Below are 15,340 nucleotides of genomic sequence, written 5' to 3' on the forward strand. Positions count from 1 at the left end.
GATCGAGCGTCGGACTGGAATGAGGAAGGACCCAGGTTCAAGATCCCGAGGTCGCCAGCTTGAGCATGGACTCATCTGGCTTCAGCAAAGCTCACCAGCTTGAACCCACGGTCGCTGGCTCGAGCAAGGGGTTACTCCGTCTGCTGAAGGCCCACGGTCAAGGCACTAAGGTGTTGCAAGGAAAAACTGATGATTGATGCTTCTTCTCATCTCTCTCTCTGCTCCTGTCTGTCCCTATCTATCTCTCTATATATAAATAAAAAATAAATAAATTCAATACATCTTCTTTAAAAAAAAAGGTTAAAGAAAATCAGACAAAAAAATAAAACAAATATACCTATGACTATTGATGCCACGAACGAAAAAAAAAAGGGTTTGAGAGTGACAGTAGAAGTTTCTATTCCGAGGTGGTCCAAGAAGCCTGTCTGAGAAGATAGCATTAATTCAGAAATCGGGTGTTCTGGGTGTTGGAGGGGTCGACCTGGCAGCCGGAACAACAACTACAAAGGTTTTGGGCCTGGAAAGAATAAAGGATGCCTGAGCAACAAGGTGAACAGCGCCGCCGCGTCTGAGGAGCTGAAGGGCTGGCGAGGGGCACAGGGGCGGGCCCGCGGCCGGGTCTGCCACGCTGAAGACTCGGCCTTACTGGGTGCAGGGAAGCCCCAGGGAGGTCTGAGCAGGGCGGTCACTTCAGGTAACAGCCTCCCAGAAAGCCACGTGGTGTAGATCGCGCTAGAGCAGAATGGAAGCCGGACGCCCTGCTGGGGCATGCAGGTGACGCAGTGAGGCCAACGAGGAAGGCCGAAAGCCGCTATTCCCGCACAAATAAGCAGAGGACACATCTCCCGGAGCGGCGCAAGTAGACAGCAGTGATGGTGCGTGTCCGTCAGTCTTGGACAGGCGTCCCAGCGGAACCCTGTCCTCGCCCCGCCCCGCCCTCCCTAGCCCCGCCCCCGCCCTCTCTAGCCCCGCCCCGCCCTCCCTAGCCCAGCCCCCGCCCTCCCTAGCCCAGCCCCGCCCCCAACACTCGCAGGACACCGGGCGGCAGCAGTTCCTCCCGGGGGCGCCCGAGATGCGGCGGCCGCCGGACCTCCTTGCCGCTGCGCCGGAAGTGCTCTCCTGAGTCCCGGCGCCGCGCCGCGGGAACATGGAGCAGGAGCCCGGCGACATGGAAGATGGACAGCTTTCTGACTCGGATTCCGACATGACGGTCGCACCGAGCGACGGGCCGCTGCAGGTGTCGGTGAGCGAAAAGGGCGGGCGGGTGGTTCCGGGCGCGGCGCGCGGAGCTCGGGCAGCAGGGCGGCGGTCGCGGGCCCTGCGCGCCCTGGAGCTGCTTGTCGCCGCAGGGAGGGTCCCGGGGCTCGCGGCCGTGTTTCTCCGCCAGCCCGGCGCCGCTTTTCGTTTTTTACACTTACCGAGTTCCCCACCCAGCGCCACTGGGGTGTCCCGCAGGGGACAGCGGCCCGAAACCGCCTGTGGGCAGGTAGGGAGATTGAGGATGACGAGTCCAGTTCATCACCTGCTCGGGGGCCTGGTCTTCCGTATCCCGTCGGACCTAGCTTTGTTCTGCGGTAATGTGGCGCTATCTGTGCACTAGTCGCGGTTGTTTGAATGGGAGTCTGTCTTGATCCTAGTCCTGAGCACGAGCGCTTTGAGAGGGCGTTGGTGCCAGGCTGTGCGCTTCATGCCCTGGCGCCGCGTGTGTGTGACCTGCGGCAGGTTGTCAGCCTCCCGCCCGCGGCTGTGCGCTGAGGGTGCTGGTGGTAGCTAGTGATGGGGTTGTAAGGATCCAGTGGAGCGTAGGGCCTGAGAAGTGTTAGCTGCCCTTTAGTGCTTATTTCAGAAAGCGGAGGTGGTTCTTTTGCATATAAACGACACCAAGGTATTTTGTTTTTCAATTTCTATCAGGTTGTTTTAGATAGACTGACTCATGACTTGGTAAATGTATTGTCATCGGCTCTGCATTTTTAAAGGTAGTGTTTCAGGAAAGCAACTTAATGGAGGATAGAAACTACGACAACTGTATAAGAGGAAAAAGAAAATTTATTAAAGGCGGCGGAGCACGCGGGGCCTTCGGCTCGAAAGACATGGTGCTCCCCGAAATTAGATTTCTTATATCTTATATATCCTTTATAGAATACAAGTTCACATACATGTGTAAGGTATTTTTCCCCACCGAGAAGGAAGGAAGGGGCCGTAGCCACGAAGTGTGGAATTATAGCAAAGGCTTTATTTAGTACAGCGCATCCCGCCCTACGAGGTTCTCTGGTCCCAGGCGACAGAGGCCAGAGGAGTCGCACAGATTAAACCGTGTGAGGGATATTTAAAGGGGTCTTCTAGGGTGGGTGAGCTAATATGACGTGGTGAAATCTCACTGGCAGAGGGACAGTCGCTCTTCTCCAAAGGGTTCCTGGAAAGTTTCTTTTGGGGTGCTTGGTTGTGGGCAGCCCTAGCCAAAGTCCCGGGTCTGGGTTCCCTACGTGACCGTCCCCCATTGCCCACCACCCTACAACATGTATTTCCTGATTTCTTAGCGGTATATATGACAATCACACCATTTCAGGATGGGAGGGGATTAGATGATATCAGAGGATAAGCAATTATAAATCGCCCATTAAGGAGAAAGAAAGGGGAGAGGAAAAGGTTATTCAAATCTCCCTTACCCCTCCTGCATTCCTGGCTGTTTACCTTCTTCTTCACAAGTATGGGGAACAGAAGGGGTCCAGAGGGGGTCCAAGTCTCCTTCCTCCTTCCATTCAAAACCTAGTACAAAAACCTCTTCATTTATACATTGGTAGTCAACCTGGCCCCTACCGCCCACTAGTGCGCGTTCCAGCTTTAATGGTGGGCGGTAGCGGAGCAACCAAAGTATAAATAAAAAGATAGATTTAACTATAGTAAGTTGTTTTATAAAGATTTATTCTGCAAACTTAGCAAAAATCCGACATAAAGTACTTGATAAGTAATTATTATTATATGCTTTAACTTGCTGTAACTCTGCTTTATACATTTTATAAAGTAAAGTTACTTCCCTACTTTATAAATCACATTACTGTGGAACCAGTGGGCGGTTAGAAAATTTTACTACTAACAGAGATACAAAAGTGGGCGGTAGGTATAAAAAGGTTGACTACCCCTGATTTATAATATAATAGCCCTTCTTAAGCATGAATGTGATTGGCCATCTTGAGCTGGTGTAAATCACACACAAGTATGAAAATCATATTTACAAAACTTCTCTGAATGTTTGGCCTATATCATAAAATGACTTTGAAGCTTCTTAGTGAAAAGAGGGGTTTCTTATCTCAGTAGTGTGTCAAGGATTCCTACCATAGTTGACTATCTGATCTGAAAGGAGTATAGTCACAAAATTGTGAAAAGTAAGTTGATATATTTATACCTGACCAGGCGGTGGCACAGTGGATAGTTAGACTTGGACACAGAGGACCCAAGTTGGAATCCCCCACGAGGCCTCCTTGAGCGACTGCTGATGGGCCTTGATCGTGGGGTCGCTGACTTGAGCATGGAATCATAGACATGACTTATGGTTGCTGGCTTGAACCCAAAGATCGCTGGCCTGAGCAAGGGGTCACTTACCCTGCTGGAACCCCACCTCCACCCCACTAGTCAAGGCACATATGAAAAAGCAATCAGTGAAAAATTATAGTGCTGCAAGGAACAATTGATGCTTCTCATGTCTCTCCCTTACTGCCTGTCGGTCCCTATATATCTCTGTTGCTATTGCTAAAAGAAAAGAAAAGGAAGTTCATATGTTTAAATGAAGGAAAAGCATCTTTGGAAAGAAAGAAAACGAATTCCGTTTTAAATGCTATTAACAATTAGTGTGTATGCCATTTTCAAAGATTCGGATAATAACTGAAAAGATTGAAGATCTTCTAAAGGTGAGAATAAAGGGCTTCAGTAATTTTTATGTATTTTTTTATTGATTTTAGAGAGAGAGGGAGAGTGAAAGAGACATCATCAATCTGTTCCTATATGTACCCTGATTGGAGATCCAACCCACAACCTTTGCATATCGAGACAAGGCTGTAATCAACTGAGCTATCCATCTAGGATTATGTATTTTTATTTTTTAATTTATTGATTTTAGAGAGGGAGAGCAATCTCGATTGGGATATTACTTTAACCACTTGAGCTACCCAGCCAGAGCAGGCTTTGGTGATATTTTAGAAGGAAGATTTAGAAGAGGGGTCCCCAAACTTTTTACACAGGGGGCCAGTTCACTGTCACTCAGACCATTGGAGGGCCGGACTATAAAAAAAAAACTATGAACAGTAGAGCGTCGGCCTAGCGTGCGGAGGACCCGGGTTCGATTCCCGGCCAGGGCACACAGGAGAAGCGCCCATTTGCTTCTCCACCCCTCCGCTGCGCTTTCCTCTCTGTCTCTCTCTTCCCCTCCCGCAGCCAAGGCTCCATTGGAGCAAAGATGGCCTGGGCGCTGGGGATGGCTCTGTGGCCTCTGCCCCAGGCGCTAGAGTGGCTCTGGTCGCAACATGGCGACGCCCAGGATGGGCAGAGCATCGCCCCCTGGTGGGCAGAGCATCGCCCCTGGTGGGCGTGCCGGGTGGATCCCGGTCGGGCGCATGCGGGAGTCTGTCTGACTGTCTCTCCCCGTTTCCAGCTTCAGAAAAATGAAAAAACAACAACAACAACAAAAAAAAAACAAAAAAAAAAACTATGAACAAATCCCTATGGACACTGCACATATCTTATTTTAAAGTAAAAAAACAAAACGGGAACAAATACAATATTTAAAATAAAGAACAAGTAAATTTAAATCAACAAACTGACCAGTATTTCAATGGGGTCTATGCTTCTCTCACTGACCACCAATGAAAGAGGTGCCCCTTCCGGAAGTGCGGTGGGGGCCGGATAAATGGCCTCAGGGGGCCGCATGTGGCCCGTGGGGCCATAGTTTGGGGACCCCTGGTTTAGAACTAAGTTCTGCATTTGCTATAGAAGTGTAATGATTTGTGCCTTTAAAATTGGAAATTCGTGTAGACCTTTAGAAAAGTAGGGACTGAATTTGTTCCAGAGATACCTGTGAAGCTCAGTTTGCCTCACCAGGGTCCAGCGGAATCCCTAAATCAGTTTCTTTAAATAGCACATGGGGGCGGAGTCGATGTGTTCTGTGGAATTGATTCATTGCCTTTCTCTTGCAGAAAGCGTTAGGCGGGGAAAGTGCAGAGAGGCCTTTCCAGGGCACTGCAGCAGCCTGTGCACCAGTGTCACATTATCGGACTGTTAAAGGTGTGGACTCAAGTGAAGAGAGTTTCTCTGATTCTGATGATGATAGCTCTCTTTGGAAACGCAAGCGGCAGAAATGTTTTAACCCCCCTCCCAAACCTGAGCCTTTTCAGTTTGGCCAGAGCAGCCAGAAACCGCCTTTTGCTGGAGAGAAGAAGGTGAACAATGTCTGGGGCACTGTGCTGCAGGAGCAGACTCAAGATGCAGTGGCCACTGAACTTGGTATCTTGGAAATGGAAGGCACTATTGACAGAAGCAGACAATGCGAGAGCTACAATTATCTGCTCGCTAAGAAACTGAAGAGGGAGTTTCAAGAACGCACATCAGAATTAGACAAAGAGCTAGAGGACTATATGCAAGGTGGCAAGAAAACAGGCTCAAAGGAAGGGGAAAATGGGCAAGGTCATCTCAAACGGAAACGACCTGTCAGAGACAGACTAGGGGACAGAGTAGAAATGAACTATCAAGGCCGGTATGAGATCACAGAGGACGATTCTCAGGAGAAAGTGGCTGATGAAATTACTTTCAGGTGAGCATTGAACTGTTTCCTACAGATGAGCACTTGACCTTTCACTTATAGGAAATAATAGATTCCAAATACATGAATGATAATCTTCTCTTTTAAGATGTTTTAGAATTTTACCCAGCTGGTTGGCTCAGAGGTTGAGCGTTGGCCCGGCATGTGGATGTTCCGGGTTTGATTCCCAGTCAGGGTACAGGGGAGAAGCACCCGTCTGCTTCTCCACCCCTCCCCTTTGCTTCCTTCTCTGTTCCCCGCCTGCAGCCATGGCTCGACTGGAGCAACTTGGCCCAGAGTGCTGTGGATGGTTCCGTGGCCTCCACCTCAGCAGCTAAGAGCTGGTTGCTGAAGAACAAAACAAGGCCCCAGATGGGCAGAGCATCGCCCCCTAGTGGGTTTGCTGGGTGGAGACCATTTGGGGCGCATGCAGGTGTCTGCCTCTTCCTCCCCCTCTCACTGATTTTTTTTTTTTTTTTTGTATTTTTCTGAAGCTGGAAACGGGGAGAGACAGTCAGACAGACTCCCACATGCGCCCGACCGGGATCCACCCGGCACGCCCACTAGGGGCAACGCTCTGCCCCTCCGGGGCGTCACTCTGCCATGACCAGAGCCACTCTAGCACCTGGGGCAGAGGCCAAGGAGTCATCCCCAGCGCCCGGGCCATCTTTGCTCCAATGGAGCCTTGGCTGCGGGAGGGGAAGAGAGAGACAGAGAGGAAGGAGGGGGGAGTGGAGAAGCAAATGGGCGCTTCTCCTATGTGCCCTGGCCGGGAATCGAACCTGGGTCCCCCACACGCCAGGCCGACGCTCTACCGCTGAGCCAACCGGCCAGGGCCTGAATTTTTTTTAAAAAGGGTTGTTTTACAATTTAAGGAACAAACTCCCGGCTTATTTGATTGTATGAATATTTCTATGGGTTTTAATAAATTTGGACAGGCTGAGAGAATAATTCTGTGAACTTTTATAAAATTTTAAGGAATTCTTTCCATTTATGGCTATAGAGCTTTTTTAGATAAAAACATCTTTTTAAATTGTGTGTGGGTTTTTGAGTGTATTCAAGAATTCATGACTTTTATTACTTGATACATATTGTACATGTGATAAAGTTTACCCATTTCAAGTGTTGAAATTCTTATAAATTTATCACTTGTTCAGCCCTCACCATAAATCCCATTTAAAACATTTCTATCACCCCAATAAGATTCCTTGTACTCATATGCCCATTTAAAGTTAACCTCTGTTTCAGTCTCCAGATAACTGCTAGTCTCCTTTCTGTACTTAATTTGCATTTTTGAACATCTCATATTCATAGATACATACAACATGTGGTCTCTTGTGCCTGGCTTCTTCTACTTACTGTAATGTTTTATTCATTATACACACATATGCATATCTATATTGAATGGATATTCCACCTTTTTTTTTTTTTTTAGATTTTATTGATTTTAGAAGAGAAAAGCAGTGCAGGGGTTGGGGATGGGGAGGAATGGGGAGCATCAACTTAGTTGCTTCTTGTATGTGCCTTAACTGGGCAAGTCCAGGGTTTTGACCCGGTGACCTCAGTACTCCAGGTTGACTGATGCTTTATCCACTGCGCCACCACAGGTCAGGTGCTATTCCTCTTTTTGGCTACTCTGAATAATTTTATGAACTTTCACGTGCAGATACTTGGACTTGTATTTTCATTTTTCTTGGGTACATACCTCAGAGTAGAATTGCTTGATGTAAATTAACACTTTATGTATTTTTAACAAGTTCAGATTGTGTTTACCTCTTCATTAGCTTACCTTGGCCAGTTGTTCTGTGGATAGAGTGCCGGGGTTGCCCATTCTCTGGCTCAACCCCAAGGTGCTGGTCAAGCCCCTGTCAGGGCTCATATGAGAACCAACCAATGGTACAACTAAATGAACAGCAGGGTGATGTTTCTCATCATCTCTTTAAAAAAGAAAGTGTGTGTGTATATACTGTAGCTCTAAATCACTAATGAACAATGTCACAATTCTTAAAACAAATATAGCTAGTAGGAAAACAGGAGTTTACTTTCCACACAAGCCTGTCAACACTAGTGTAGAAATTTTAAAATACTGAGAAAATTTGGAATTTGAGTGCTGGAAAGGAACTTGGAGATTTTGTAAACCAAAACCTTTACTTTAGAGAGATGGAAACCAGTACCAATTGTTGTGTGGCTTGCCCAAAGTCACAAATTTAATGAGTATCAGACCTGGAACTAAACCCGGGTCCCCTATTCCGTGTTTAGTGCTCTTTGTACTGCCTCCTGTTGAGAAGAAACAGGAAGCAGGTGTAGTTAGGGAACCCGTGAGACTCCTGCGTTATTAACCCGCCTTCATCTCTGTGGAGTGTGGGCTCTGATGGACAGGTGTTGCTTAGGTGGTTTTACCTCTGGGTGGTAAAGTGAAAGTGTACGTAATAATAGTACCTATTTCATAAGGTTGTTGAGAGAATTAACTGAGATCATGCATGGAAAGTTCTTAGGATGTGCTTATCCTACACTTGATCTTAGCCAAAAGGCCAAGAAGCAATTGTGCTTATATAATTCATCTGTACATATTAGCTATATATATTCTTTGTTTTCAAGTAGACAGCCTGTGCGGGAAAAATTCTATCAATTTTTTTTTTTTTTTGTATTTTTCCGAAGCTGGAAACAGGGAGGCAGTCAGACAGACTCCCGCATGCGCCCGACTGGGATCCACCCGGCATGCCCACCAGGGGGCGATGCTCTGCCCATCTTGGGGTATCGCTCTGCAGCAATCAGAGCCATTCTAGCACCTGAGGCAGAGGCCACAGATCCATCCTCAGCACCTGGGCAAACTTTGCTCCAGTGGAGCCCTGGCTGTGAGAGGGGAAGAGAGAGACAGAGAGGAAGGAGGGGGGTGGGGGGGTGGAGAAGCAGATGGGCGCTTCTCCTGTTTGCTCTGGTCTGGAATCGAACCCAGGACTCCTGCACGCCAGGCCGACGCTCTACCACTGAGCCAACCAGCATGGGCTCTATCAATTATTTTATAAGATTTTATGTACTGATTTCACACAGAGAGGGGGTAGAGTGAGAAGTATCAATTCCTAGTTGCTTCACTTTTATTGTTCACTGCTTACTTGTTGTGTATGCTGTGATCAGGCAAGCCCAGGGTTTGAACCCACAACCTCAGCATTTCAGGTTGACTGATGCTTTATCCACTGCACCACCACAGGCCACGTAAAAAAATCCTATCTATTTTAAAGCTCCTAGATAGCTCTGAAGTTAGGAGAGCTAACTTTCAGGCTTAATAATCCAAAGCTACTATATATTTGTTATTTGTTTGACAGGAGTGGGCTGCTTTTATCGTTTGTTTTTAGGCTTGTGTTCCTCATGGTCTATCTGTCTGCACATTGGTTTTGAAATCCACCACAGTCCCAAGAAAGCAAAGTGAAGAGACCAGTCAGAGACTTGAGATGAAACCTTGGGTGACCTACCATAGGTATCGATTTCAATGTTAAATATCGAAGATTTTGAAAAGCAAATGTCATTAGGATTTTAATTCTCGTTGAGGACTAAACTGGAGACTTAAGATAGATTTCTCCATCTTCATACCACTAATAAAGAGGATAATATTACTCTCTTTGTTCCTTATCAGGTTGCAGGAACCAAAGAAAGATCTGATAGCCCGAGTAGTGAGTATAATCGGGAACAAAAAGGCTATTGAACTTCTGATGGAGACTGCTGAGGTTGAACAAAATGGCGGCCTTTTTATAATGGTAAGACCAAAAGCGTCTCTGTTTCTGCTTTGAATTGTGCTTTGTATGGTTTTCTACAAAACAAACTTGTCTCTCATTCTTGGGTCATAAATTTACCATAAATTATTAGTTTTAGATTTTTAAGAACTTTAACAATGAAGACAATAAGTAAGTATTGTCAGTTTAAGTACTTTAGTTAGAAAAAAACGTGCATAAATTTTAGCCTTTTAGTGTGCAGGCAACACATCGATCCAGAAGCTCAGATTTTAAGAATATGGATTCTGGAGTTAGCAAGTCCTTGTTTTGAGCTCTGGATCTGCACCTTATTAGGTGTGAGAATTGGCTAAGTTATTTGACTTCTCGTAGCCTCAGTCTACTCAGCTATGAAACGGTGAGGATTAGCTGAGGTGATGTGTATAAAGTGCTCTTTACACTGCCCAGGGTGTCTTCATCAATGGTGAACAGAAGTGTTATTTCGGTTCATTTTAATTCATGCATTCCTGGAAATTGGTTCTTGGGAACAAAAGAAAACTAAATCTTGTTATAGCAAATGCCCCAATAGATATATAGTATATCTGTGAGTATTAAACTTTCATGGGTGATATGGGTGATGAGGGTGACGAGGGGAAAGAATGTCAGAAAGGCTTCTGCAGTGGGGGAAGCAATAATGGACAAAAAGGCTGAAGAACACTTCCCTGTGTCAGAGTGGCAGCACGAGCACTCCCCTGGCTAGGGCCGCATCACAGCAGGGCAGTCATCCTGTACGATGATCTGGCAGACCGCATTTAATTCAGCTTTCCCCTCTGGGTGACGGTGAAGTTTGAATGGCTTTTTTCTTATTTGCTCCTTGGGAATCAGAGTAATAACATCACATGAGAGTAAATCAGTATTATGCAGTGGAAACCGAATAGAATTGAGAGCATAAGCTGAGGAAATAGCCTGTGAACACAGATGACTGAAGTCAAAACCAAAACAAGTTGTAATCGTCAGGAATATACTGGCCCCACTTATGTCATTGTTAAAGTACTTTGATTTTTATTTAGTTGAGCACAGTTATAGGTTCATCAATACTTTAATTCTATAGTAATGCAATAAAACTTTATATTCCAGTGTGCTAATGCAAATCTATGGAAATTTGGGAAGATGCAGATACAAATCCATTTTCCTTTTTTTTTGTGACAGAGCCTCAGAGAGAGGGACAGACAGACTGGAAGGGAGAGAGATGAGAAGCATCAATTCTTTGTTGAGGCACATTAGTTTCTCATTGTTTTCTCATATGTGCCTTGACCGGTGGGCTACAACAGAACGAGTGACCCCTTGCTCAAGCCAGTGACCTTGGGCTCAAGCTGGTGAGCCTTGCTCAAGCTGGCGACCTTGGGGTTTTAAACCTAAATCTGCGTCCTGCACATTCCAGTCCGATGCTCTGTCCACTGCACCACCACCTGGTCAGGCCAAATCCACTTTCTTTTGATGCGTTTTTTCCTTTTCATCTCTGTGCCCAACGCTGTTTTGGACACAGGAATTTTATGTTGTAGTTGAGATGGAAGGTTGACAGTTTATAAATAATAAATATAATACCTTCAAATATATCAGAAAGTGCTAAGTGCTATGGGAAAAGAAATAGCTCATATTTAAGTACAGAGAGGAGAGGAGGGCATTGCATTCAAATTAAAGTGTCAGGATAGACCTTATTATTGCCTTAGACATGTTTCTGTTTAAAAGATACTTAGACCATCCATAGGAAGAGTCTATACAGTACAGTATTTTGTTTTCTAAGCAAGGGAGAGACAGACAGGGAGAGATGAGAAGCATCAACTCATACTTGCAGCACCTTAGTTCATGTTTTCTCGTATGTGCCTTGACCTTGGACTTCAGGCCAGCAACCTTTGGGCTCAAGCCAGCGATCATGGGGTCATGTCTATGACCTCACAATAAGCCTGCTACCTTTGGGTTTTTAACCTAGGACCTCACCATCCCACGCTGAGGCTCTGTCCGCTGTGCCACGACCTGGTCAGGCAATACAGAATATTTTCTTTCTTTTTATAGAATGGTAGTCGAAGAAGAACACCAGGTGGAGTTTTCCTGAATCTTCTGAAAAACACTCCTAGTATCAGTGAGGAACAAATTAAGGTAAAAATGATAATATTCTTGACTTTTAAGATCAATAGTAATTTGACCACTCAGCCTCTAGCTGCACTTGCTACTGATCTTCATACCTGCTCTGCCTTAAGGTGGTCGATTTTGTCACTGTCTCATTTCAAGTGAACCGTGTGCCTTTTGTAAAGCTCTGCCTCCTTTTATTTTCTTCCCTCTCAGGGCCACGATCAAGGTTTCTTATGTGGCAACTTTATTTGGTTTCTTAGCACGTAATTGTTTTTGTGTCATCCTACAACTTTTAGTAATGAAAAATTTTAAACATGTGGACTAAATGAAAGAATAATAGGATGAATACCTATATACCCTCACTTAGATACAGGAGTTGTTGAAAGTTTGGTAGTCTTAGTTTACTATACAATATTTTGGGTGCCATTTGAAAGTCAGTAACGTCATGACACTCATCCCTAATTATTTCAACAAGCCTTTTTCAATAATAGACAGTGTCCTACATAGCCATACACAAGAGAAATAAAAAACTGTTGAATAATGTCATCCAATTTCTAGACCTTACTCCAATATCCTGAATTGTCCTCGAATGTATTTTCAACTCTTTTCTCCTCCAAACCAGGATCCTTTCCAGATTTCAACGTTCCATTTGTTTAATATCTCATTTGATCTTTTTAGTCCCACATTTTCCTCCATGATTTAAGTAACTGTCTCCTTGTGGGTTTGTTTTGTTCATTCCTCTATTACCAGTTTTTTTTTTACAGAAACAGAAGGAGTCAGAGAGAGGGATAGACAGGGACAGACAGACAGGAACGGAGAGAGATGAGAAGCATCCATCATCAGTTTTTCATTGCGAGACCTTAGTTGTTCATTGATTGCTTTCTCATATGTGCCTTGACCATGGGCCTTCGGCCGACTGAGTAACCCCTTGCTTGAGCCAGCAACCTTGGGTCCAAGCTGGTGAGCTTTGCTCAAACCAGATGAACCCATGGTCAAGCTGGCAACCTCAGGGTCTTGAACCTGTGTCCTCCGCATTCCAGTCCAATGCTCTATCCACTGTGCCACTGCCTGGTCAGGCCACTTCAGTATTCTTAATCATTGTTGTGTTACTAGAATGTATTATATGGGAATTCTACAATGTGGGTGTTCACAAAATTTTAAATTGTTAATTAAGGAACATGATTTTCATTTAATAGCTATGATCAAGAGATCGTGGTGGGGACTTTTTACAATCTTGGACTCTGTATAATGATGAGTCTAATGGTGATAACTTGGTTTTTGTGAGAAATGGAGATAATGTAAAGGGTCTGCCTAGTGACACTAATCAATGGTAGTTCTTATTTACTAAAGTTGTTCCTTCATTGTAGGACATTTTCTACATTGAAAATCAGAAGGAATATGAAAATAAAAAAGCTGCTAGAAAGAGGAGGACACGGCTGTTGGGGAAGAAGATGAAAGAAGCTATTAAAAGTCTAAATTTTCAAGAAGATGATGATACATCACGAGAAACTTTTGCAAGTGACACAAATGAGGCCCTGGCCTCTCTGGAGGAGGCACAGGAGGGCCAAGGAAGAACAAAACTGGATGCGGAGGACGCCATTGAGGTGGATCATTCTCATGACCTGGACATTTTTTAGTACATTCTGAGGAATAAACCTTTCTAAAATAATATTGTGATAAACCATTTCTACTGAATTGTTTTGTTTTACTTGCACTGATAAACATATACTCTGGAGAGATACACTTGTCTTCTTGTTTAAATACAATTGAATTTGTGGGGGAGATGAATGCGATTGATAGAAACATTTAGAATTTTGTCACTCTGACAAAAGTATGTAGCAGGGGATTTAATTTCTCAATCTGTGACACGTGCTAATTGTAACTAGTTGATAATCAGTTTTCTCCAGGTGATTATAACACGCCATGCAAAAGTTGTTTTTCTCTTCTGATTTATCTTTGCAGTGGATTATGACTGGTTTCAAAACATTCCATTAAAAGGTCCTAACAAGAAATATAAATTGTTAAACTGTTTATTACAAATGCATCTAAATTTAGTTTATCTGTGTTCTAAGAATTCTTAGGTTATATTAAGGATAGTGATCAAAATTCCAATAAGTTTATACTGATGGCTCTTCCCACTTATTTGTCCAGAAATAAGTAAAGAGCAGAAGCTTTCCAAAGATGGATTGATTCATAGGTTTAACTCTGATTGTTAATCTTTATTTGTTTTCATTTAATTATGTTTTTGACTTACTTAACTTGGTCATATACTAAATATTGAATGTGACCCATATGTATGATTACCATGGACTTTTAAAATGTTTTCAGTGGTGACCAGCCTAAGTAAGACTTTTACCTTATACTAAGGAACTATTAAAAATATTGCATCTGGCCTGACCTGTGGTGGCGCAGTGGATAAAGCGTCAACCTGGAAATGCTGAGGTCGCCGGTTCAAAACCCTGGGCTTGCCTGGTCAAGGCACATATGGGAGTTGATGCTTCCTGCTCCTCCCCCTGTTCTCTCTCTATCTCTCCCTCTCTCTCTAATAAAAATGAATAAATAAAATCTAAAAAAGTAAATAAAAAATAATAATAATAATAATATTGCATCTGGCCTGGCCGGACAGTTCGGTTGGTTAGAGCGTTGTTCTGAAGCTCATAGGTGGCTGGTTTGATCCTTTGTCAGCACACATATTGAAACAGCTCCATGATCCTGTCTCTCTCTCCCTTCCTCTCTTGCTAAAATCAAAAGTTACATCTTCCTGACTGGTGGTGGCACTGTGTATAGAGGTTGACCTGAGATGCTGAGGTCCCAGGTTTGAAACCCTGCTGTCGCTAGCTTGAGTGTGAGTTCATGAAAATGATCCCATTGTCACTGGCATGTCTTAAGTCAGGGCATATATGAAAAACAGTCAATGAACAACAAAAAAAGTGACACTATGAATTGATGCTTCTCATCTCTCCCTGTCTCTGAAAAAAAAACTACATCTGCATGGATTTTTAAATTAATCATTTTTATTGAAGGGATAAACTTAAAGGTAGAGGCCCTGGCCGGTTGGCTCAGCGGTAGAGCGTCGGCCTGGCGTGCGGGGGACCCGGGTTCGATTCCCGGCCAGGGCACACAGGAGAAGCGCCCATTTGCTTCTCCACCCCCCCCTCCTTCCTCTCTGTCTCTCTCTTCCCCTCCCGCAGCCGGGGCTCCATTGGAGCAAAGATGGCCCGGGTGCTGGGGATGGCTCCTTGGCCTCTGCCCCAGGCGCTAGAGTGGCTCTGGTCGCGGCAGAGCGACGCCCTGGAGGGGCAGAGCATCGCCCCCTGGTGGGCAGAGCGTCGCCCCTGGTGGGCGTGCCGGGTGGATCCTGGTCAGGCGCATGCGGGAGTCTGTCTGACTGTCTCTCCCCGTTTCCAGCTTCAGAAATAAATAAATAAATAAATAAATAAACAAACAAACAAACAAACTTAAAGGTAGATTACTTAAGATGTTCCAAGAGTTGGCTATACGGTACTTTACAAAACATTAAGCAAAAAGATGTAGGAAGTGATTATAAACTATTCTTTGCAAGCAATGTACTTGAACACAGTAGCTCCTGAAATACATTGAAGTTGGATTTAACCCTTTGAGTAGTTTTTTCATGCTCGTTGACCCCCAGGACTGAGGTATTTGGTTTTTTTTTTAAATGAAATTAGTTCTGCCTGACTAGGCAGTGGCACAGTGGATA

At 44.7% G+C, this 15,340-nt stretch overlaps 1 protein-coding gene across 2 annotated transcripts; it reads left to right on the forward strand.

The window, feature by feature from the left end:
* The first annotated feature begins 1,062 nt into the window (after positions 1 to 1,062).
* LOC136334246 (phosphorylated adapter RNA export protein-like) lies at positions 1,063 to 14,029 on the forward strand. 2 transcript variants are annotated; one of them, XM_066274232.1, is made up of 5 exons: positions 1,064 to 1,243; positions 5,187 to 5,800; positions 9,420 to 9,540; positions 11,566 to 11,649; positions 12,990 to 14,029. In XM_066274232.1, exons 1-5 carry the CDS (start codon positions 1,148 to 1,150, stop codon positions 13,257 to 13,259), a joined length of 1,185 nt encoding a protein of 394 aa, XP_066130329.1. In that variant the 5' UTR covers positions 1,064 to 1,147; the 3' UTR covers positions 13,260 to 14,029. The 2 variants fall into 2 exon arrangements, with proteins under 2 accessions (XP_066130330.1, XP_066130329.1); XM_066274233.1 differs by lacking the exon at positions 11,566 to 11,649 and having other exon boundaries at positions 1,063 to 1,243.
* The last annotated feature ends 1,311 nt before the right edge of the window (positions 14,030 to 15,340 follow it).

The sequence above is a fragment of the Saccopteryx bilineata genome, chromosome 4 (genome assembly GCF_036850765.1).
Source record: "Saccopteryx bilineata isolate mSacBil1 chromosome 4, mSacBil1_pri_phased_curated, whole genome shotgun sequence".
Taxonomy (NCBI): domain Eukaryota; kingdom Metazoa; phylum Chordata; class Mammalia; order Chiroptera; family Emballonuridae; genus Saccopteryx; species Saccopteryx bilineata.